This window comes from Choloepus didactylus, chromosome 23 (genome assembly GCF_015220235.1).
Source record: "Choloepus didactylus isolate mChoDid1 chromosome 23, mChoDid1.pri, whole genome shotgun sequence".
Taxonomy (NCBI): domain Eukaryota; kingdom Metazoa; phylum Chordata; class Mammalia; order Pilosa; family Megalonychidae; genus Choloepus; species Choloepus didactylus.
In genome coordinates, this window is record NC_051329.1 from 20,542,213 (window position 1) to 20,567,124 (window position 24,912).

Sequence of the window (24,912 nt, forward strand, 5' to 3'; positions counted from 1 at the left end):
CGTTAGGCTAAGTTCTAAGATTCAATTCTGAGTTGACACATTGTAGTTAGTCCATATTGGTGAGGCATTGCCTCAACCTTTTAAGAACCACTGTTGTCTTGGGCTTATCATATTGTGGCCCTTGACCTTTTTTAGAATAGGGAAAGTGGACAGGCAAATGTACCTACCTATCTGGCTGTTGGCAAAAGGTTGACTTAAACTTTCTGCATAACCTTCTTTCTTTCCCCAGAATACTTCACTCGTAACCACCTTCTGCTGCATCTGGTAATAAATAGTCGAGAGCATGAAAACGGTAGCCATAAGGTTTTAGATAAACAATATCACTTCCTTTCCTGGATGAGCTACAGGAGCCTTGTTACACTTCTGCATAGTAGGAATCAGAACACATCCCTGGCTTTGGCCAAAATGCCCTAAAAATTGTACTGCCAGAGGGTTGACCCTTCTACATGTCCCCTTATTTTCACTGGTTTCCTGAAGGTGGGTTTTTCCTAGTTTCAGAGAACAGATTTTACTTGAAGAACAGAACTCGGCATACTACAGCCCATGGGCCAAATCCAGCCCAATGTCTGGTTTTATAACTTTTAGTGGGACACAGCCAAGCCCATTCATTTACACGCTGTCCATGGCTCCTCTCGTGCTACAGCAGCAGAGCAAGTAACTGCAACAGAGACTGGGTTGCCCACAGAGCTTAAAATATGTATTCTGGCCCTTAGACAAAAAGTGTGCTGACCTGTGGATAATCAGAAACAAAACCAGGCCTGCAGCAGAGAAGGGGTCTTGTGTTTCTTGCAGGGTAGGAACCATCTGGATTGTGTTCACAGTGGTAACAAGAATGATGCTGATGGTAATAACAGCTGACATGTACCAAGGGCTCTGCTAAGAGGTCCTCGTGCATCATCCTCAGCACGACCATGAGCTATGAGACTAACAGGATCCTCATCTTACAGGTGAAATGGCAAGAGAGGGCTGCTGAGGCTTATAGTCCATAGAAAGGGTACTCACCCCTCCACTATCCTGCCACCCCACAGCCGTGCCAAGTCCCCACCTGGGCTTTTCTCTCAGCTGTGATGCCACTGCAGTACTTCCAGACCAGCGTCCTTGTGCACATTTTCCTGAGCAGATCTGATGCCTGTGTGGAGAACACACTTCATTTCCACCTTCCTCGATCACCCACACCCTGGATCACCCACACCCTGTCTCGAGTTGTGGCCAACCAAAACAGGATTTTAAGGCACAGGTGAACTCAGTTTGATTTAAAGTGCTGCATTAATACTTTCGAATCAGAGAAAGCAAGCCTCTAACCTTCCAATCTTGCTCTCAAGTTTTTGCTATTGCTATATCAGTGATTCTCAAACTTGGACGTGTTTATGAAGCATCGGGGGAACTGGTTAAAGCAACAGACTCCTAGAGATTTTGACTCTGTGGGTCTGAGGTGGAACCCATGAAATCTGCATTTATGGGACCCCACCCCCACCCCGGGTTTCAGACACAGAAGGTCCTTTCGTCATCGTTCGAGAAACACGTCTAGGTGATCGTCACCGAACCCATCTGGAAGGCTACATCCAAGGTGGGTGGATTTTTCCTAGTTTGAGAGAGCAGTTTTTTCTTGAAGAACAGAGATCGGCATACTACAGCCCACGGGCCAAATCCAGCCCAATGTCTGGTTTTATAACCATTTTATAGTTCCTCTTAAATGGACTATATTAACTTTATAATCCTGTTAAGGATGTTACAGACTCTGAGGAGTTAAACTTTTTGTGTGTACAACACCCTTGCAAAGAAGTGCTTTGCCAAGTCAGCCCTCGCAAACTGAAAGGGAGGCAACAGAAAGGAATACGAGAGTTAAGTGCCATGCGTGCAACATCAGCGGTCCCAGTTTAGTCCTTACGTTTTCCAAGACGGCAGGTGGTCTCAGCCAGCTCTTGTCCAAGACATTCTTTGGAACGTGATGCCGCAGATTCAAGATGTAATTCTTCCGTACAAACACTATAAACTCCTTGTTGTCAGGAGAAAGGGGTTTGTTGCGATTGATGAAGCTGCTTACAAACCTAAGCAGGAAAGTGTTTTGTTACTTTGGGGCCCCGTTTCTGCACTAGGACTTGTATTCTCTCCCCATGTGTTTGTTTCAGAGGCGGCCAAAATAGTAGAAACCATTTAGATGGCTGCATAGGGCAGAAGCTGGTGATATAGGCCATATCTCCCCAAAAGATATTTTATTTATCACCCACACCATTGTTTGCTTGATTTTTAATAACTTGAATTATTTGCCAGTGTAAAAACAAAAACTGGGAGAGATCACATGAAAGCCAGATTTCCAGTTTTCCTTGAAAAAAATCAAATCTGTCAACCCAGGCCAGTCATTTCTCCGGTGTCTGCCCCTACTGAGGTGGGCTGATTTTTCTAGGTTGCCACAACCCCCATCATACCCTCTTGCCTTATTCCAGCTTGTGGGTCTTACTTTACCTGGCTGGCACCAGAAGGCATTTGACTTGATGACTTTTGAGCTAGGCTAAGAGAATCAGTAAACGTCAAGAGTTGTGATCACCCTCAAATCAGGGAGCTCAGAGCAAGGAGAAGGAACTAAACTTCTAAGGGCGATAATCTGAAGGAAAATTGTATTTTCTGCACAGACCCCAAATGCACAAAACCTCAACCAAACCCATGATTCCCCACCCCTGCAGTGCTCCAAAGTTAAGTGACCTCCCCACTGTGCCCTAGAACTTACTTCCTTACAATCTGCACAGCCCACTTCCTCCTTTTGGCCTCCTTGCGAGCCAAGGCTCCACGCCAGTGGGCTTCAAGTGTGATGGCTGAAAGAGGTCACTGCTGGCATTAGAAGGTCAGCACAATCACATTTAAATACAACAGGCTTTTTCAGAATTATTCACCCACTCAGCAAAACATTTGGGTGCCCACCGCAGCACTCTGCTAGCCCCAGAGATGATCATCATCGGTTCTTCCCTGGACACCCAGACCCACAGAGTAACCTTGGAGTAAGAAAAACACAGGCACCCTGAGATAAACACCACCAGGGGGATCCCCCAGATATTTTCAAGGATGGAAGTGGCACTTGGGGTAGTACAGCCTCACCACTGTGTTTGCTTTGTCTCACCCAGTGTTCACTTTCATTTAGTTGTCTACATTGAAAAATCGGGACACACAAAATTGAGACACACAAAAATCAGATTTCTGGCTTATCTCCCAAGTTTTAAATGTTAGCACTTACTCAGATTTTTAAAATTTTTTCTTCCTCTTAACAGTATTTATATTACCAAAATATGTCCATCAGCCAAACAGCTAAGTTGTGGTGACTTCATATAGTGCTGAGGTCAGCAAACTACAGCCCATGGGCCAGCTGCCTGTTTATGTATATCAAGTCTTACTGGGAAGTGAATGGAGCCAAGCCAGGCCCATTCATTTAACTATTGTCTAAGGCTACTTTCATGCTACTACAGCAGAGTTGAAAAGCTGTGACAGAGACCACATAACCCACAAGCCTGAAATATTTACTGTCTGGCCCTCTAAGAATACATTTGCTGACCTCCGATATAGTGAAGTACCATGCAGCTATGAAAATAAATAACTAAATCTACACACAGGTACTGCTTGCATTTCAGAATCTATTTAGAGTCAAAAAATGTCACAAAATACAAGCAGTATAATTTTAAGTTCAAAATATGCTGAACTATAAAGATACTGTTTAGTGACACATCCATAGATGGTAAAACCATGAAAAGCAGCAAGGGAATGATCAATTCAAAATTCAAGGCAGTGGTTACTTCCCAGAGTCAAGGTGGGGTGGCAGTGGTGACTGGGGAGTCTGCTGGTTTGAATCTTTTATGTACCCCAGAAAAGCCTTTGTTCTTGTAATCCAATCTTGTGGGTGGAACCTTTTGATTAGGCTGTCTCCATGGAGGTGTGACCCCGCCTATTCAAGGTGAGTCTTAATCCCCTTGCTGGAGTCCTTTATGAGAGGATAAAAGACAGATGAAACTCAGAGAGCTCAGAGAAGCTGAGAGAGACATTTTGGAGAAAGCCATTTTGAAACCAGAACCCAGGAAAAGAACCAGCAGACGTTGCCATGTGCCTTTCCTCAGAGTATCTACCTCGTGATACCTTAATTTGGACATTTTTATGACCTTAGAACTGTAAATTCCCATTGAAAAAGCCAGCTGATTTCTGGGATATTGCATTCCAGCAGCTTTAGCAAACCAGAATGAGGAGGGACCTGTAGGAGGGCATTCAAGGACATCTGCAATGTTTGTAAACTTAAAAAATATTCTTCAAAATGCATATGGTGTGACTCAAAACATATCCACAGGACAAGTATAGGCCACTATGTTACAATTTCTGATCAGTAAAGATAACAGGAGGTCCCTGAACTGAACACTGGGTTTCAAGGACAGGCAGGAGGAGAAAATGAACAAAGGAGCCTGTGCTTTCAGGTGCTGGGTGCTGGGTGCCAGGTGGACAAGAGGGAAACAGGTTAATTCTGGTCCACTGCAAACCGGCAGCTTTCTGCTTCATTCTTACCTGCTCGTCTCTTTTTCAAATACGCTCTCCTTCCCAAGCAGCTTTTGTACGTGGCTTGGATTCTGGCGACTTAAAATAAAACAAACTGGGGAAAAGGCTTTCTTTTGGGCTTCTTTGCAGTTGTGACCTTGAGGGGTGGGGGTTGTCAGCAGCAGGCCTCAAGGGCATGCAGTGTAATGACAATACAGGAGGCTGATAAATTGAGCCTGGCTCCAAGAAGCCATCCAGCAACTGGAGTTTCCTTTCTTCCTTTCCCTGTCCTTCCCCCAGGGGAAAGATGGACTCAGTGATGAGAGCCAAGCCCCCAGCCCTGAGGGCCTCCTGGCTTCCAGGCTCAGCCTTATATTTCGTCCTCACAGGCGGCCCGCAAGGCAGGTGTCAGCAGGTCATCTTACGGGTGGGCATGCAGGCTCAGACCGTGAAGACGTGCTCTGCTCGAGGCAGTGTAGCCACTAAGGAGGCATCTGAACTCAGGTCTGTGACCACAGAACACGCTTGCCCAGAAGATTCTCTATCCTCGCCCACTCACCTCCACTTCTTGACTGAGGTCCCACCAGAGGCCAGGATCTTCCAGGACCGTGCAGACCAGCAGCACCCACCCTATGCGAGTCAGTTAGAAATGCTGACCCAGGCCCCAGCGCAGACCGGCTGAGTCAGCACCTGCATGTTAACCACGTTCCCCGTGGCTGGGAGTCAAAAAATGAGACAACCAAGCACAGTGGTTACAAGTCCAGACCTTGAAGCCAGTCGGACACACGTTCACATCCCAGCCCTGCTGCTTGCTAGCTGTGTGGCCTTCAGCAAGGTACCTAATGACTCAGTGCCTCAGTTTCCCTGGATGTAAAATGGAGATAACAGTGCCCCCTCCATAAGTGTGATCTGGAGATAAAATGAGATCATGAATGTAGAGGGCCTAGGACGCACCTGGCACACAGCAACCACTCAGATTACTCTAGATTTCAAAGGAGAAGTTCCCTGAGAAGGCTTGTTTATTTTTTGCACCCCCCGCCACCACCACCTAACTTTTCTCATTTACTATTCACAGCAGACACCCAGACTACAGGCTTTGAAACCAGGCCTTCCAGCATCAGACACTTCTATAAAGTTTTTACGACCTTAATTTAAGGGCATTGGACTCTTGTGGTTTTAGCCCCAAGTGCAGCACAAAAAAAATCTAATCCAAAATAGGACTGAGGTGGCACTACGATGTTTCAGATTCCATTTGCAGCTATGATTGCCCTCCAACCACTCTCTAAGATATCAACTCACATGTATGTTAACAGAATCCCAGATATTGTTCCTGGTTTCCAAAGCGAACACTTCTAACATATCAGGTACCCGCATTTAAGATGTATCCCCAGACTCAGCTTGTTTGTGTCACATTCTGCTGAAATCAAGGCAGAAAACTCATACCTAATTGATGTTTACTAAATTCGAGGGCATCTTCAGTAGCAAAAAGAGTTCTGGGGAAACGAATGAATATTTTGGTTCTAGGAAAGAAAAGAGAATGTTTTACTTATTAGCTGGCCAGTTATCGTAAGTGGGTTGAATAGTATCCCCCCCATCCCCATCCCATCCATGTCCATCCAGAACCTTGGAATGTGACCTTATTTGGAAATACGGTCATTGCAGAGGCAATTAAGATAAGGGTTGAGGTGAGATCACACTGGATTAGGGTGGGCCCTGAATGCAATGAGGGTGGCCTTAGAAGAGATAGACAAGGACACACACACAGGGAAGACAGCAACGGAGGCAGGTATATCGTGCCACGTGACTCCACTTCCCCAGCCAGAGGTTATTGGATCAGAGACAGGTACCACCTCTGATCTCCATGGCCTGCTTCCCACAGGATGTGTTTAGCCTGATTCCCCTCAGGGATTTGGGTTGGAAAAGTAACTGAACCTTGGGGCAGGGACAGAACAGGAGCTTCAGGCTGGAGAAGGGCCAGAGTGGCCACCAACAGCCATGTGTCAAGTGGGAGTTAGGAGGTAAGTGAAGTCCTCAAGGAAACCAACTGATAGATTTGAAAGCTGAGATCATCGAAGCCATGACTCTCTGCAGCCTGGGGACAGATCCTATTCTTGCTCGGCACTGTTCCTTGCAATCAAATTTACCCCGACTGAAATAACAGATGGAAATTGTCCCAATTCACCCCACAGAGCTCTGCCTCAAAGCTTTCAATGCAGACGGAAGTTTTCCTGTTCACAGACAACACTATCTTAAGGATATGCAGAGTTTTAGAACACTATTTTCTGGGATACAAAAGATGCTTTCACAACTTACAGGTCCCATGTCACCTTTGGGAGGGCGTGTAAACATGTTAACAATGAAAGACCCCAGGCACACAAAGATTACGTGATCCACCCCAGGCCTTTTCATTTTGCAAGAGAAAGTCAGGCTGGGAACACATGGCTCCTTTATAACTTAATCTCTTCCCCTAGTAGCACTAAAACCCCTGCAGCCATTAAAGCTGCACTTAAATCCAGTGAATGGAAATATCAGCTTGTAAATCTATATAAAACTCTAAATGATTAACTCCCCAGGCTCTAAATGGATGTAGAGCAACACACAAAACATTCTGCTGAAAGAAGAGATCACTTGACAATTTCCTGGCCACTTACTTCCCTAACTTGTACTCCTCGGGTCTGTAACCGATGTACTTGATCAGCCGTTCTACACCCCACGCTGGAGGCCCATGCCAGTGCGGCCAGGTATCTGGGCACAAAGATTTGTACCTAGAGGGAGAGAAGAGGATACCTAGCAGGACACCATGACTCACAGAGTTCCCCAGAGGTCCACTGGGGCACCCCAGGCACTTGGTGGATCATCACGCTTACTTTTAACTTCCTTGAATTCAACCATATACACTTGGCAACAAAGAAAAACGACATTATTTCAGTCGAGTGGGAGAAGTGGCCATTCTTCAAACAACCATGACTTCATCAGTGTACGATCAACCCAAGCAACAGAATCAAGTGCAACACCAGAAAAGAAGCAACTATGCTTGCTAAGTGACGGGATTTTTCAAGGGTAATGTTGGCTCCATGCTGACTTAAGAACCTAATTCCAGCATAAAACGCACCTCTCTTCTAATATGCAGTCATCATGAAGGTAATTACGATGTCTACAATGTAATACATATTACATACTATATATATATATATAATACAGTATATGAATGCAGGATTCACAAGTGCCATGAATCAAAGCCAGAAGCAATATGACTAGAGCAGGTATTCGGGACTCAGGCTGCTCAGCGTCTGGGCAAATTGCTTTACCCCCTTCACCTGCATATCATCAACAATAATAGAACCTTCCTCTTGTGATTGTCATGAGCTCTAAATGGGCTCATCCACACGAAGCATCCCTTACAATCTTAGTCTTCAATAAACATAAGCTACAGTACCCCTAGTTTGCTCCCCGCCCCAGGCCTTTAATGGTCATATACTGTTTTTATTTTTTTTTAATCAAAATTTGAACCCTTTATTTTCCCGGAACTCTATGAGGAACTCCATTAAGGGAATAAATGTCACTTGCTCTTCCTTGATTACCTCCCTCCACCCAGCCACCTACAGAGGCACGGGATGCATGCAAAGACTCAGCTCTGGAACTCCAGGGGAAGCTGGGGGGCTCGGGCAGCTGGAGGCCCTGCTCCCAACCGGACTGTGCCCCTCAGTAGCACATCCTGAGGAGGTTGTTCAAACACCCAATATATGGAGGTGGAGGGAATGGAGGGGTGACACCCTTTAAAATGCCTGCAGGGTGGAGACGGTCTAGGAACTTCTGTCCTGTTAGACCCTTGCAATGTGGTCGCTTCCAGATCTAGGGAAGCAGGGCCAGCCCGGGGATCTCCGGCCCCATCCCAGGACCCCTCCTTCCTCTCTCCCCAGCCACAGACTGCGGCCACACCGGCCTGTTAGCTGTCCCCCGAGCCTGCCCAGTCCCCACCTCCAGACTTCCCCACCCCTTGCTGTTCCAGGGTGATCCTCACACTCTCTCCCTCCCCAAACACCTTCCCTGGAGAGGGAGCCCTGCTACTCCTTTACCTGGATTGCTTCTGTAAGAAAGGGATAAGTTTAGTTTTCACATAGAGACAGCATGGAATAAGGGAAATGGAGGCAAAACCAGTTTAAACAAGCCCCAGACAAAGAGAAGAGAGAATCTGCCTGCTCCTTATATGGAAAAGTAACCATAGTTACTGGAATGTAAAGAGATATGAGGTAATATCAGAGGCGGGAACTCACAGCAAAAAAAATAAAAATTTGAGGGGGATAGGCTGATCAGTTCAAAATCTCAGTAATGAGCTAGTTGGCTCTCTGGGATTGGCTGTACAAATTAAAATCTCAAAAGATGAATTAGTTAGTGTTCTCGGATAGGCTGTAACCTCTTTAGTACCCAGTCAATGGGGAAACGGGAGGGACTTGCGAATTAGGAGTAGGAGATTTAAAGATCGCCATTCTCTTCCTCTGGCGCGCCAGTCTTCGATGTGTTTGGCTGGACGCCCTATCTTGCAAGATTGTAAATAAATTCTTTTCTCCTCCAAAACCGAGTGAGCGTTTATTCCCTTACAGGAACCGCTTTATTTCCGACACTTCTCTTCAAATAACCATCCGCAGGGGCCTTCAAAGGGAATATTTAGGGCGGGGTTGCTTAATTAACTCTTTTCAGTGTTTCTCAAACCTGAAGACAATTCCTTTCCTCAAGATAGGACTAACAATAAAATTTGAAGTATGTTAGGCTGAAATTACCCCAACTCAAAAGATTAACACTGATTATGTTAATCACAGGTTCCAATCAGCAGGTATGTAAGTCATTAAAATAAAAGTGGGGAAATGGATTATTTATTAATTAATGCATACAATTGAGATCTTAATGATCAAGATATAAGATTCATGGGAGGAAAACAAGCATGATCCCTGCTAGAGAAACGTTTGAAATCACTGAACTAGGGGCTAAAATGAAATGAAAATGCTGAGGTTTCAAAGTGCAGGGTCTGGGCATAATTTGCAAAACTCAGAGTCAGAGCAAGACTGTAAGCTCATGCACCTGGTTTTTATAATTAAAAAGTCGTACTCTGAACTCAAAAGTCACCTAGTATTAGCTCAAACCATATGAAATTGCTGACATTCAACCATTTTGACTTATAAAAATGGGCATTTTATTCTGCTTATCTTGAGAGTTTGAAGGTGTATTTTGGAAGCACAAACTCAGAGGCAGCTCATCACTCCTGAAGCGTTAGGGTCTGAGCAATTTTAGGGATGCTAGTGGTGGTGGTGGTGGGGGGGTGTATATCATTAAATCCTTACATAAGCTCCTTAGCAGCAGACAATTCCATCCTCATTTTACAGGTAAGGAAACAGGTCACAGGTGTAAGAGACAGAAGGAAGATTCCGATCTAAGTTTGTGAGGCCCCAAAGCCTGTGCCCCATCACTATATCCGCTGCTCTCGACAGCCCACGAGGACAGGGGATCGTCCCCAAACCGACTACACTAAACCAGCAGTGTGGGTCACAGACGGAAGGGTCTGCCCCCTGGTGGCAGATCTACGCACCTCGCCTTGAGCTTCCGGGATTCCAAGAAGTAAGGCAGGGGCTTACAAAATGAGGGAAGATGGTAAACCCAACTGGGTTGTCTCACGGCTACAGCAGTTAGCAAAGGAACCAGATTCCTTGAGGGATGGCTTGTTAGCCATCACCATATCCGCAGAGCCTCACCAGGCACTCATGTTTTATTGACTTCAAATCAGCAAAGACAACTTTACCTCTGCAAGAAATGTTTGTATTTCCGCCGGTAGGCAAAGCCGGCCCGCCTCACCCGCAGGTGCTCCATCAGCCCCAGGTACTTGACCTGATGCCTTATGAGGAAGTCGTCAAACTTGCCTTTGGAAACACAGAAGGGAGAATGACTGTAAAGGAATGATGGTCCCCAAGCTGAGTCCACAACAGAAAAATTTTGATATATGCTGTTTGTTTCTTAAATGGGAGAATTTTACAGGAAAACCTGGATTTCTGGTTTCTTTTGAAAAACTCATGAGATCTGGCCATCCTGGCCCCAGAACCCTCCATGGCAACAACTGTCTGGTAGGAAGTAGTGCTGACCCTTTAGGCAGGATGCGCCCTTTCCAGTTTGCCCCAGTCCACTCCCCTCCCTATAGCCTTACACCTAGCCAGCTTCACTCATTGGCTCTGCTTGCCTGGCCTCTGGAAAAAAATTTTTTTTAATTCAATTTTATTGAGATATATTTGTAAACCTTTAACTGTGCAACTTTGTTACAGATCCTGGTAAGAGCTTAGAAAACACCCAAATCATAGACTGTTTTGGAAGTTTGCTCACTGGCTGGAGAGAAGCTATGTTGTTCCTCCTTACCTGAGACACCTGTCTGGCCCAGATGTATTGCTCCTGAAACAGACCAACATCTGGGCCATCCTCACTCAGGACCACCAAATGAAGCTCCTTTGCCTCCAATTCATCTACCTCATGTTATTTTAAAAAGGGAGATAATTTATACACTGAAGACAATGAATGAACCTGTGGTGGTTTTAAGAATTTTAACCCACTGCCATCTCGGGTCTTTTCCCAGCCTTATTTCCCTGAGCTCGGTGTTCAGAACGATTCTCAACTCACAAGGTTCTTTCCCTTCATTGGGCTTGATGCAGCGGATGTACGAGGGTTCCTTGGAGATGAGGATTTCTAGGAGACTGCTCAGACTGTTTTTAAACTGAGTCCCCACCTATGGAGAGAGCATGAGCTGAGAAGACATTGGTGCTTGCAATTAATACAGAGAAGACTGATTAGGGCACGAGGCTCCAGCCCTTTGGACCCTAACTCCACAGAATGTCCTACCCATTCTCAGGCATTTGCCCATTAAGGGGAGGCTTCGGATGTCTGGATCTGCGAAGACTGAGTTCAATCTATTCAAGCAGGAAGCTTCATTCACTCAGCAAATATGTGGGGTGATGACTGAGTAGAACCATCACCGGGTCCCAGTCCCCCGCCAGCACATTCCCTTGTTTCCGCCTGACCGTGCTTCCTTTATCATACATTCTTTATCTATTGGATGGTGTTTTCCCAATACCCTCTCCGCTAGAGGATCCTTGTCTGTCTTGTTACTGCTAAATTCCCTGTGCTGCTCAAGGAATGTCTGCAAATGATTCAACTGATCACTCAATTTGGAAAGTGCATATTTAGGAGAACCTGTTGGGGAGCAGTTCTTCCAGAAAAGGGGGAAGGAGGCTTAAAAAAATGTAGGCAACTGAAGGTGACTGCACCATTGGAGCAATTTTTGTTACCATTCCAGTTTTGCAAAACTCACTGTTGGCGGCCTCCTCCGGTTTTCTAACTCGGCCACTAGGAAGCATTCCCTCAGGATGCTGTTTTGGGATTGACACAGAACCTGCAAGAGAAGGGAGATGAGCACTGCTCAGGACCTTCAGGAAAGCTCACAACAGTGTGTGGGAGGCCACAGAGCCATTTGCTTTCTAAGCATGGAAGGCATCAAACTCACTCCCCAGATGGGGAAATCAGCACCCAGTTGGTAAGGGGCCAGGCTGGGACTCAGACCCAGGACAGTAACTGCGTGGTGCAGGCATCAGAAGTTTGCAATCCCTTCTGTACCCCAAGTCCAAGAGGTGGGGACAGGCAGCCCCACAAATGGTAGAGGAAGATCCCTCAGAGCAGAAAAGCGAATTAAAATAAAATCCGATTTTGTACAAATAGTTGACTATTTCAATACAAAATTAAGGATTTAAAAACCCGAAGTCGATCTGAATGATGAGATGTATGGGAGAGGACTGGGAATTTTCTCCTGGCTCCTGACCTACCCTCACCTGTGACCTTGAGCACGGTAACCTTTTTGGGTCTCTGTTTCCTCATCACCAAGTCAAAGTCTCTTCTCCCTGTGGATCTCAACCTGCTGAGCTCTCTCAGCCCCTTCCCCTAACATTACCCCCTCACTGAATATATCTGGGCTCACGGGGGCCTCAGGACCTTTGCATATGCTAGTTTCTACCTGGAATAACCCCAGGTCTTAGCATGGCCATAGCTGACTGCTTCTCATCATTCAGGTTTCAGTTCAAAGTCACCTCCACAGAGGTGTTTTCTCTGATCCTCTAAATTAAATTAATCCCCACCCCCAATCAAAACAGCTCGTTTATTTTCTTAGGGCACCTCTCACTGATGGATAAGTTATTTGGAATATATTTACTTACTCACTCCACCCTCACCCCTGACTCTAAACCCCACGAGAGCAAGGTCTTGTTCAGTGTGAGACTCCCGAATTAGCACAGGACCTGCCACAGAGAAGGAGCCCCATGCATAGCTGAATTATATTGTTGAGCAAAGGGTTCATATGGATGATCTTAAAAGTTCCTTCTGGCCAGGACATGTTGGGGTTCTAGCATACTGCACTGAAGAGAAGAATCCAGAAGGCAAAATCTATCCCAAAATCATTGTCAAGAGATGCTACTTCATAACCATCAAACCACTTATAGTTAAGTTTCAGACTTACTTCTTTCAGATGTCTATAAAGTAGATCATTGTTTTTTTCCAAGAATCCTGTAATAAAATATTGAATAAAAATTGTTTTTGAATCAATGGCTTTGCCTAAAAGTGAAAATCTATACCAACTGAAATCAAAGGGAAATCCTAAAATAATTTCTCAGGATTAGATCAGAGTTTCTCAACCTTGGCACTATAGACATTTGGGCCAGATAATTCTTTGTTGAGGGGCTGTCCTGCACATTATAGGATATTCAACAGCCTCCCTCTTCTCCTACCCACCAGAGGCCATTAGCAGCCCACCAACCCCTACCCCCAGTTGTGACAACCAAAAATGTCTCCAGAAATTTCCAAATATCCCTGCAGGGAACAACATCACCATCAGTTGAGAACCACTGGCTTAGATAGAAATGGTCCTCAGAACTGAATTTATGACACGTGTGCTAAACTCTAAACCCTGATGTGCCTGTTTGAGACTGTTATGGACCCCAGAAGAGCCATGCTCTTTTAATCCAATCATGTTGGGTGGAACCTTTTGATTCAGTGTTTCCGTGGGGATGTGATCCACTCAACTGTGGGTGAGACCTTTTGATTAGATCATTTCCAAAGAGGTGTGACCCAGCCCATCCAGTGATTACTTCACTGGAGTCCTTTAAGAGAGCTCATGGATAGAAGGAGCTCAGAAGAAGCTGAGAGAGACATTTTGGAGAGAAGCTAAGATATATAATCAAGAGTTTGCCTGCGGGAGAAGCTAAGACAGGACCCCCAAGTGCTTAGAGAGAAACGCCCTGGGAGAACAAGAAAGGAGGCACAGAGGCTGAGAGAGAGAAGATAAAAGGAAGCCCTGAGACATTTTGGAGAAAGCCATTTTGAAACCAGAACCCAGGAACAAAGGACCAGCAGACGCCAGCCACGTGCCTTCCCAGCTGACAGAGGTGTTCCAGATGCCATCGGCCTTTCTTCAGTGAAGGTATCCTCTTGTTGATGCCTTAGTTTGGACACTTTTATGGCCTTAGAACTGTAAACTTTTGACCTAATAAATCCCCTTTATTAAAGCCAATCCATTTGTGGTATTTTGCATAATGGCATTTCTAGCAAACTGGAACACCTGATGAGCTAGCACATAAATGTATGGCTGGAAAAGAAACAGCTCTTATCTAAGTAGCGTAATGTGCCCCAGTCCAGTAGAAAAGAACCACACAGACAATGAATGACATGGAAACAATGGAGACGGTGCTGAGCCTGAAGGCCAGCCTACGTACATGGAAGAGAAAAATCATACCTACCCCTGAGGAAAAAGCAAACTCAAGCACTGGGGCTAGTGGTACTCAACAGCATCTTTATACAAAAGGAAGACATGGCATTTCCAATTTTAAAACTCAGCTTATAAGCACTCACATAAAACCTAAGCATTTAATAATTAAATTAGTAACTCAATGGCATTATAAAGTAAAAACTAGCTAAAAAAAGACTAGATTTTAGACATCAAAAATGTCTAAGAGACAGCCTTTCTAGATGCAATTTGGAGTTATCAAAATGAACTTTTGATAGAAGCTTTAACTGAGTAATGCCACTTTGGGAGTTTATCCTATGGATAGAATGTGCAAAAATTGGCCAAATGATATATTCAAAGATGTCAAATGCAGTAGTGTTTGTAAGAGAAAATGCTGGAAACAACCAGATGAGGATACAGCTATACACAGGTGTGTTCATACCAGCATTATTCATAACAGTTAAAAAATGGAAACAACCCAAATATCCTTCAACTGATGAACAGCTAAATGGAATGTGGTATGTCCCTACAGTGGAATATTATTCAGCAATAAAAAGGAATGAAGTACTGATACATGCTACAATGTGAATGAAGTTTGAAAACCTTAAACGAAAGAAGCCAGACATGAAAGACCATGTATTATATGATTCCATTTATATGAAATGTCCAGAATAGGCACATCTACAGAGTCAGAAAGCAGATTAGTGGCAGCCCAGGACTGAGTGGGGGTGTTTTGGGGTTTGGGGGTAAATGAGGAGTGACTGCTAATGGGTATGGGATCACTTTTGGGGGCCATGAAAAGTTCTAAAATTGATTGTGGTGATAGTTGCACAACTTTGTGAATATACTAAAAACCACCGCATCGTACACCTAAATGGGTGCAGACTCGCTGCTTTCTTCAGGATGCCAGGCTGGGCATGCACACAAACATGCACAAGCGTGCACACACACAGCCTCTGCACACCTGTGATCTGTGCCCCACAAGCACTCACCCTCTGTGCAGTATGTGACCTCTCCCACATAGTGGAGGAGTTGGAACTCCATCCAGCCGATCCTCTTTCGGCCCTTTGGACCCACCAGCTTACGGCTGCAGCAAGACAGGAAGAGACGTGCGCTGAAACTTTCTACTGCACGGCAACCAAGGAACACAACAATCAGCTAAAAGCCAGCAGTGAAAGCTAACCACAAACGGAAGCTTCTGGGAAACCTTGCTAACCTATTTCCTCTGGTTATAAGTCAAGATCTTTCTAAAACGAGACCCTTCCTTCTCATCAGCACCGAGGAATAAAAATATATAAGCGAGCCAAAGAAATGTGCTTACTTGTACTTTGAAATAATTTCTGTTTTTCTAGATGGTAACTAAGAAGCACATTCACTCCCTTACATTTTTACGATGTTGAGAGACTAAAATGCTCGTGAAACATCATATTTCAGATTCTGGTAATTCATGATTTTTTTAAATGAATTTTTATTGAAATATAATATATACATATTTACAGCACACATATCCTACATATACAGCTCAGTGAATTTTTGCAAACTGAGCACATCCATGAAACCAGTACCCAGATCAAGAAACAGAACAAAACCAATCCCTTTGCCCCTCAAACCTTCTCTAGCTGTTACTCTGGCTTCTAAGAGGATAGGTTAGTTTCACCTGGTTTTATACTTTATAGGAATAAAATCATGTAAAATGTACTCTTTTGTTCACGTGATGCTTCTACAAAACTGAATGCAATTGTAGATTGTTCATTCTCGTGACTCTATAGCAGCCCGACTGTGTGCATATACCACAATTTATTAGTCCATTCTTGATTTATATTGTTTTAATTCATTGAGTTATCTTTTCGATATTCTAAACAGGTTTGACAATGCTGCTACCATTTACTGAATCTTTACCATGGCCAGTCTGCTAGGTTATCTATGTAGTTATTTCCAATGTTGTATGGTAGGTATATTCATATCCCCATCTTGTAGAAGGAGAAACTCAATGCAGAAGAGTTCCGTTGCTTGCCTAAAGTCAGAAATCTACTAAGTGGCCCAGCTGGAATTCAGCCAGGTCTTTGTGATGGCCTAGCATACCCTCTTAAACACTCTCCCACTTGTCTAATTAAGCTTCTAATTGATCTTCTGTGATGCTATATATTGAATTGCATAGTGGTTGCATGGGTACACATGAATATAAAAACTTACCATGGTGTACACTTCAGATTTATACACATTACTATATGTATTTTGTCTGAATTAAAAAAAAACAACTTTTATGCCATGTGAAGATGTCCAAAATGTAATGATCACTGAATAAAGCAGAAAACAAATCTTAAATAAAAAAAAAATTATAGTTGAAACTCACTTGAGTTTGTGTTCCACTAACGAAAGCTGTGCATACAGCTGAGTTAATGTATTATTATCTCTGTATGCAGACGTAGCTGTTTCTCCTGGGCAGCACTGCCTCCATATCAAAGAAAATGTATATACAAGGACCTTCTCCCACACAACAGCCTGTCAGAGGAAGTACGCACGTTTGGAAGTGTGCGTGCCTGCCCACTTTCTCTTCCAATTTCTCCAGGAAGCTCAAGTCTGTAGCAGGACCGGGACAAATACATTCCTCATCCTTCAAAAGAAAGAGAGAAGCTGCAATCCACAGCGTCAGTCCATTGATTCCAAGTCAAAAATGCTTTCACCAGCGGTGGGAGAACATAGCAGACTAATATACTGTCATCTAGTACAAGTTCAGTTTCCCTTGTGGAAAGAGAACTATAAAACTGGGAACGTCTAATCTTTCATATTTCTCAAGCTCTGTCTTCCCATTTCCTATTTTTGGTCCTTAAAAGTGATTAAGTTTTATTGACCATCTTAAAAATTAAGGATGAATCGTCGCTGTAGCTCTTATTATTAAAAACAGCAAGGGGGGGTAAGCTTGGCAAGAGAACTTTTATGAAGTTGCCTTTCATGCTTTCAGATTCCACCTCTGGGATGCCAAAGAGAAACAAGTGTTTGATTACTAAGATATTTTTAAATACTAATCCAGCAATTTATATGAACAGTGGGCTACGCTTTATAATGCTGGGTTCACAGAGCAACTGACAGGGCAGGAAAATTCCAGTGATTTTCATTAAAAGGAAGACAAACAGCGGTGCAAATGGTCCCAAATGAAAAGAAAGCCAGGCCCCCAAATAATTTCATCTTTGCCTTTAAAACAATGTATTTAAAAATTAATGTTTCATTATAAATGGAATTGATTTCATAATTTCATTTTTTAATTTTTTGCTATTTGGAAATAAAAATAATTGATTTTTGAATATTGACCCTGTCTCCTCAACTTCTTTAAATTAACCATCAGTTACAGTTTTGTAGAGTCCTTGAGATTTTCTAAGTACATATGTTATTTGCAATTAAAGACATCTTTACTTCAAAAAAATTGTTTACATTTGAATGAAGGGAGATTTGAGGATGCCGATGTCCTCAGAAGGTAGAAGAGTTCAAAACAAGATCAGAAGCCCACCCCCGAGACCCTCAACTCAGGATCAATTGACTTTCTCCTCTGGCTTCCTGCTCCATGAAAGGCAGGAAAGCAGCTCCTCTCCAAGCTGCCAAACCCCTGCCTGAACTGTGGGTACCCGGTACTCTGGCTCATCCTTCTTTGGGTTGACGAGCCATGCAAAGAATTGGATCCATCCAACGCACACTTCCCTATCAAAGATCTTTCCTTGCCATCTCCCCACGGCGTGTAATTAAGGCCTCGGAGTCTAAATGGGCGGGGAAGAGCTCAGCCTGAAGCACCAAAGCAAGAGTTCAGCAAAAAAAACCTCAACTTGCACCCTTCCGTAATCTAGGGGCTCCATTCTCAACTAGTTTGAAACATTAATTTTCTCACCAGAATGGAAATGATTCCCTTGTGTCTCTCTTCTACCAAATCACAGATGATCTTGTTGTTGAAATATTGAATTGGCTCCCACTAAAATGACAGAAAAGAAAAGAATTCTCCAAGAAGTATTTGGAGGAACATAAATATATTTTGTTTTAAATTTACTTAACAAAATTTGCCTTCAAAATTGATTTTTATAACCATTAAAATAATACTTTCTGAATATCAAGATAATTTTCCAGGATATTAGCAGACAAGGAGTGAAATACACTCCTTAGTACTGATCAGAAAAATCTCCAAAGAATTGATACTTGTCAAGTTAATGTCTTGAGCCAGATAAAGAAATCAAATGAGGGAAAAACATCAAATTGTTTACCTCTATTCCTTCCGTTTCATACTCTGCCTGTTCTGCTTTTAGGGTCTTCTCTATTAACAGCTGCTGGAGTTTTTCATTGCAGTAATTTATACAGAACTGTTCAAAACTAGAGAGGCAAAAGATTTAAATAACTAAAGCTATGCCAATATACCAATTTTAAAAAAATCATTTTTACTTATTTTAAAGGATGCTTTTAGACAAAGAAAAAGCAAAGTCCGTAATAACCAAATAATTTAATAAATAGATTATGAGTTCAGCTGAGACATTTACAGTTTTTGGGTTTTCCACTTCTAGAATGGCCTGTGAATTAGGGACTATATAAATTTGGAGGATTTGGAGGAGCAGGAAAATCAATTCTGATAACATCAGAGATGCCTTAAAGCTCGACTAAAGCCTTATGGAGGGACAAAGGACAGGTAGACAATGACATAACTCACCCATTGTGCCAGTTTGAATGGATTATGTCCCCCAAAACGCCGTAATCTTTGATGCAGTCTTGTGTGGGCAGACGTATTAGTGCTGATTAGATTGTAATTCTTTGAGTGTTTCCTTGGAGATGTGACCCACCCAACTGTAGCTGATAACTCTGACTGGATAATTTCCATGGAGGCGTGGCCCCACCCATTGAGCATGGTGGGCCTTGATTAGTTTACTAGAGCACTACATAAGCTCAGACAGAAGGAGCGAGCTTGCTACAGCCAAGAGGGACACTTGGAAGAACGCACAGGAGCTGAGAGAGGAGCTACAGCTTACAGAGACATTTTGGAGTCAGCCGTTGAAAGCAAACTTTCACTCCGGAGAAGCTAAGAGGAGAAACGCCCCGAGAGCAACTAAGAGTGACATTTTTTTGAGGAGCTGCAGCCTAGAGAGGAACGTCCTGGGAGAAAGCCATTTTGAAACCAGAACTCCGGAGCAGACACCAGCCACGTGCCTTCCCAGCTAACAGACGTTTTCCGGACACCATTGGCCATCCTCCAGTGAATGTACCGGATTGCTGATGCCTTATCTCAGACAATTATGGCCTTAAGACTGTAACTTTGTAACCAAATAAACCCCTTTTATAAAAGCCAATCCATTTCTGGTGTTTTGCATTCCGGCAGCATTGGCAAACTAGAACAGAGCAGTTGCAGGTTTACAGAAGAATCATGCAGGAAGCACACACAGTTTCCCCTATTAACATTTTGCATTAGTGTGGTACCTTTGCTACAACTGATAAAAAATATATATAATAATGATTTTACTAACTAGAGTCCACGGTTTACATCAGCATTCACTCTCTGTGGTATAAAAACTCACCCATTCTTGTCAAAGACTTCAAACCCATAGATATCCAGCAACCCAATTACGGTTTTTCTGGTGAAATCCTAGTCAAAAGAGCACACATCATTCATCGTTAGAACTTTCACTTTGTGATGCTCAGAACTCTTTTCCAAGAAAGTAGCTGCCCCCACAGCTGAGGCTTGGCTATAAAGGTCACGCCTTCTGTCTCTCTGACAGTGGCGCACTGGAGAACCCCTTGCAGAAGTTACTTTCCTGGCTCACCCTTGCTCTGTGGCCTGCCTGGATCCCATCTCTGCTCCCACACCCATCACCCAAATCCTGAGGCCTTCACTTTGGATTTACTTCCTTTCTCCAGCCCTCCTCCTCCTCCCCCCAAGCCTACATTCAACCTGGAAAAAGAAAGAGACCTACGGACAGCCAAGGAAGTATTTATCCAGGAGAGAGGACAGGTGGTGTAGGTAGCATTTAAAATAGAGGACCAAGTGCTGCTGGGCAAGGATGACTGTGAGAAGATAACACACCCTTTTGTGAAAAAGAGGTATAATGGGTTGAATTGTTATCGCCCCAAAATATATGTTCAAGTCTTCACCCCTGGAATCTGAATTGACCTTATTTGGAAATAGCATCTTTGCAGATGTAATTAGTTACATTAGATGAGACCATATGGGAATAGGCTGGCCCTAAAGCCAATGACTGGTCTCCTTCGAAGGAGGGGGAGATTTGGAGACAGACAGACAGACACAGAGGGAAGATGGACATATGAAGTCAGAGGTAGAGATTACAGTGATGCAGCTACAAGCCAAGGATCACCTGGACCATCTGAAGGTGGAAGAGGCAAGGAAGGGTTCTCCCTAGAGCCTGCAGAAAGAGCATGACCCTGCCTGCACCTTGATTTCACATTCTTAGCTCCCGGAACTGTGAGAGAATAAATTCCAGTTGTTCTAAGCTATCCAGTTTGTGGCCATTTGTTTTGGTGGCCCCAGGAAACTAATACAAGGGGACACAATTTAATATCCTAAATGAGTGCACCAATTTATGCCTCCTAAACCTGGCTTTTGCATCCTATCTCCATGACTTCCAGCACATCTGCGTACCCCATGCCCTATTACCATTTCCTTACTGTCTAGCTTTGAAAAAACTCCCTTTTAATTTAAACAATTCTACTTAAAAGGAAATGTGGTAGGTTTGCACAATTAAGAGGGAAAAAAAGAAAGACTAAAGAGACATAATTAAATGCAATACGTGATCCTGGACTGGTTCTAATAACGGAGGAGAAAAGGCTCAAAAGGACATTACTGGGGTGACAGTGTGATTGTGAAAACCTTGTGGATCATACTCCCCTTATCCAGTGTATGGATGGATGGGTAGAAGAATGGGGACAAAAACTGAATGAAAAATTGGGTGGGATGGGGGGATGATTTGTGTATTCTTTTTTTACTTTTATTTTTTGTTCTTATTCTGATTCTTTCTGGTGTAAGAAAAATGTTCAAAAATAGACTGGGGTGATGAATGCACAACTATATGATGGTACTGGCAACAGTTTATTGTACACCATGGATGACTGTATGGTATGTGAATATGTCTTAATAAAACTGAGTTTTAAAAAAAGGACATTAATGGGACATACAAAAAATCAGAATATAGACTGTAAGCTTTATAGCAATGTTAAAGTTCTTGAACTTGATAAGTGTAGTTAAGGTGGTTACATAAGTGAATATCTTTGTTCTTAGTACAAGTATGTTGAAGTATGACGTGTTCAAGGAGCATGATATATACAACCCACTCTCAAATGTTTAGAAAATAGACAAATAGAGAGAAGATAGGTGGAAAGATAGATACAATGATAGAAGAATAGATAAAATGTTAGGTTAATTAGAATGATAGATAGATAAAATGATAGATAAATAGAAAAAGAGAGAAAGGGAGAGAGAAAGAGAAGAAAGGAAAGAAAAAAAGAGAAAGGAAGAAATAGCAAATGTGGGAAAATATTAAAAGTTGGTGGAGAGGTGGGGCAAGATGGCAGACTGGTGAGCTGTATGTTTTAGTTACTCCTCCAGGAAAGTAGGTAGAAAGCCAGGAACTGCGTGGACTGGACACCACAGAGCAATCTGACTTTGGGCATACTTCATACAACACTCATGAAAACGTGGAACTGCTGAGATCAGCGAAATCTGTAAGTTTTTGCAGCCAGGGGACCCGCGCCCCTCCCTGCCAGGTTCAGTCCCGTGGGAGGAGGGGCTGTCAGCTCTGGGAAGGAGAAGGGAGAACTGCAGTGGCAGCCCTTATCGGAAACTCATTCTGCTGATCCAAACTCCAACCACAGATAGACTGAGACCAGACACCAGAGAATCTGAGAGCAGCCAGCCCAGCAGAGAAGAGACAGGCATAGAAAAAAAACAACACGAAAAACTCCAAAATAAAAGCGGAGGATTTTTGGACTTCTGGTGAACATAGAAAGGGGAAGGGCAGAGCCCAGGCCCAAGCTCAGGCCCTGAGGTGCATATGCAAATCCCGAAGAAAAGCTGATCTCTCTGCCCTGTGGACCTTTCCTTAATGGCCCTGGTTGCTTTGTCTCTTAGCATTTCAATAACCCATTAGATCTCTGAGGAGGGCCCTTTTTTTTTTTTTTTTAAACCTTTTTTCTTTTTCTAAAACAATTACTCTAAGAAGCCCAATACAGAAAGCTTCAAAGACTTGCTATTTGGGCAGGTCAAGTCAAGAGCAGAACTAGGAGAGCTCTGAGACAAAATGCAATAATCCAGTGGCTGAGAAAATTCACTAAACACCACAACTTTCCAAGAAAAGGGGGGTGTCCGCTCACAGCCATCATCCTGGTGGACAGGAAACACTCCTGCCCAACGACATCCCCATAGCCCAGAACTGCCCCAGACAACCCAGCGTGACGGAAGTGCTTCAAATAACAGGCACACACCACAAAACTGGGCGTGGACATTAGCCTTCCCTGCAACCTCAGCTGATTGTCCCAGAGTTGGGAAGGTAGAGCAGTGTGAATTAACAAAGCCCCATTCAGCCATCATTTCAGCAGACTGGGAGCCTCCCTACACAGCCCAGCAGCCCAGAACTGCCCTGGGGGGACGGCACTCACCTGTGACATAGCACAGTCATCCCTCAACAGAGGACCCGGGGTGCACGGCCTGGAAGAGGGGCCCACTTGCAAGTCTCAGGAGCCATACGCCAATACCAGGGACTTGTGGGTCAGTGGCAGAGACAAACTGTGGCAGGACTGAACTGAAGGATTAGACTATTGCAGCAGCTTTAAAACTCCAGGATCACCAGGGAGATTTGATTGTTAGAGCCACCCCCCACCTCCCTGACTGTCCAGAAACACACCCCATATACAGGGCAGGCAACACCAACTACACACGCAAGCTTGGTACACCAATTGGACCCCACAAGACTCACTCCCCCACTCACCAAAAAGGCTAAGCAGGGGAGAACTGGCTTGTGGAGAACAGGTGGCTCATGGACACCACCTGCTGGTTAGTTAGAGAAAGTGTACTCCACGAAGCTGTAGATCTGATAAATTAGAGATAAGAACTTCAATTGGTCTACAAATCCTAAAAGAACCCTATCAAGTTCAACAAATGCCACGAGGCCAAAAACAACAGAATATTATAAAGCATATGGAAAAACCAGACGATATGGATAACCCAAGCCCAAGCACCCAAATCAAAAGACCAGAAGAGACACAGCACCTAGAGCAGCTACTCAAAGAACTAAAGATGAACAATGAGACCATAGTACAGGAGACAAAGGAAATCAAGAAGACCCTAGAAGAGCATAAAGAAGACATTGCAAGACTAAATAAAAAAATGGATGATCTTATGGAAATTAAAGAAACTGTTGACCAAATTAAAAAGATTCTGGACACTCATAGTACAAGACTAGAGGAAGTTGAACAACGAATCAGTGACCTCGAAGATGACAGAATGGAAAATGAAAGCATAAAAGAAAGAATGGGGAAAAAAATTGAAAAAATCGAAATGGACCTCATGGATATGATAGATAATATGAAACGTCCAAATATAAGACTCATTGGTGTCCCAGAAGGGGAAGAAAAGGGTAAAGGTCTAGGAAGAGTATTCAAAGAAATTGTTGGGGAAAACTTCCCAAATCTTCTAAACAACATAAATACACAAAGCATAAATGCTCAGCGAACCCCAAATAGAATAAATCCAAATAAACCCACTCCGAGACATATACTGATCACACTGTCAAACACAGAAGAGAAGGAGCAAGTTCTGAAAGCAGCAAGAGAAAAGCAATTCACCACATACAAAGGAAACAGCATAAGACTAAGTAGTGACTACTCAGCAGCCACCATGGAGGCAAGAAGGCAGTGGCACGATATATTTAAAATTCTGAGTGAGAAAAATTTCCAGCCAAGAATACTTTATCCAGCAAAGCTCTCCTTCAAATTTGAGGGAGAGCTTAAATTTTTCACAGACAAACAAATGCTGAGAGAATTTGCTAACAAGAGACCTGCCCTACTGGAGATACTCAAGGGAGCCCTACAGACAGAGAAACAAAGAAAGGACAGAGAGACTTGGAGAAAGGTTCAATACTAAAGAGATTCAGTATGGGTACAATAAAGGATATTAATAGACAGAGGGGAAAAATAGGACAAACATAAACCAAAGGATAAGATGGCTGATTCAAGAAATGCCTTCACGGTTATAACGTTGAATGTAAATGGATTAAACTCCCCAATTAAAAGATATAGATTCGCAGAATGGATCAAAAAAAATGAACCATCAATATGTTGCATACAAGAGACTCATCTTAGACACAGGGACACAAAGAAACTGAAAGTGAAAAGATGGAAAAAAATATTTCATGCAAGCTACAGCCAAAAGAAAGCAGGTATAGCAATATTAATCTCAGATAAAATAGACTTCAAATGCAGGGATGTTTTGAGAGACAAAGAAGGCCACTACATACTAATAAAAGGGGCAATTCAGCAAGAAGAAATAACAATCGTAAATGTCTATGCACCCAACCAAGGTGCCACAAAATACATGAGAGAAACACTGGCAAAACTAAAGGAAGCAATTGATGTTTCCA

General features: G+C 43.4%; 1 protein-coding gene across 1 annotated transcript in view; it reads right to left on the reverse strand.

The window, feature by feature from the left end:
* Positions 1 to 24,912, reverse strand: part of MYO1H (myosin IH) — a 124,655-nt gene that overhangs the window by 6,311 nt on the left and 93,432 nt on the right. Inside the window, exons 7-22 of the mRNA XM_037817331.1 lie at positions 19,843 to 19,910; positions 18,547 to 18,652; positions 18,180 to 18,260; positions 16,825 to 16,916; positions 15,295 to 15,389; positions 13,040 to 13,086; positions 11,846 to 11,926; positions 11,158 to 11,263; positions 10,295 to 10,412; positions 7,155 to 7,268; positions 5,947 to 6,023; positions 4,534 to 4,602; positions 2,726 to 2,810; positions 1,889 to 2,048; positions 1,046 to 1,129; positions 168 to 261 (exon numbers count right to left, since the gene is read on the reverse strand). Of these exons, the coding sequence (XP_037673259.1) occupies positions 168 to 261; positions 1,046 to 1,129; positions 1,889 to 2,048; positions 2,726 to 2,810; positions 4,534 to 4,602; positions 5,947 to 6,023; positions 7,155 to 7,268; positions 10,295 to 10,412; positions 11,158 to 11,263; positions 11,846 to 11,926; positions 13,040 to 13,086; positions 15,295 to 15,389; positions 16,825 to 16,916; positions 18,180 to 18,260; positions 18,547 to 18,652; positions 19,843 to 19,910 (1,477 nt within the window). The remainder of the gene's footprint in view (positions 1 to 167; positions 262 to 1,045; positions 1,130 to 1,888; positions 2,049 to 2,725; positions 2,811 to 4,533; positions 4,603 to 5,946; positions 6,024 to 7,154; positions 7,269 to 10,294; positions 10,413 to 11,157; positions 11,264 to 11,845; positions 11,927 to 13,039; positions 13,087 to 15,294; positions 15,390 to 16,824; positions 16,917 to 18,179; positions 18,261 to 18,546; positions 18,653 to 19,842; positions 19,911 to 24,912) is intronic.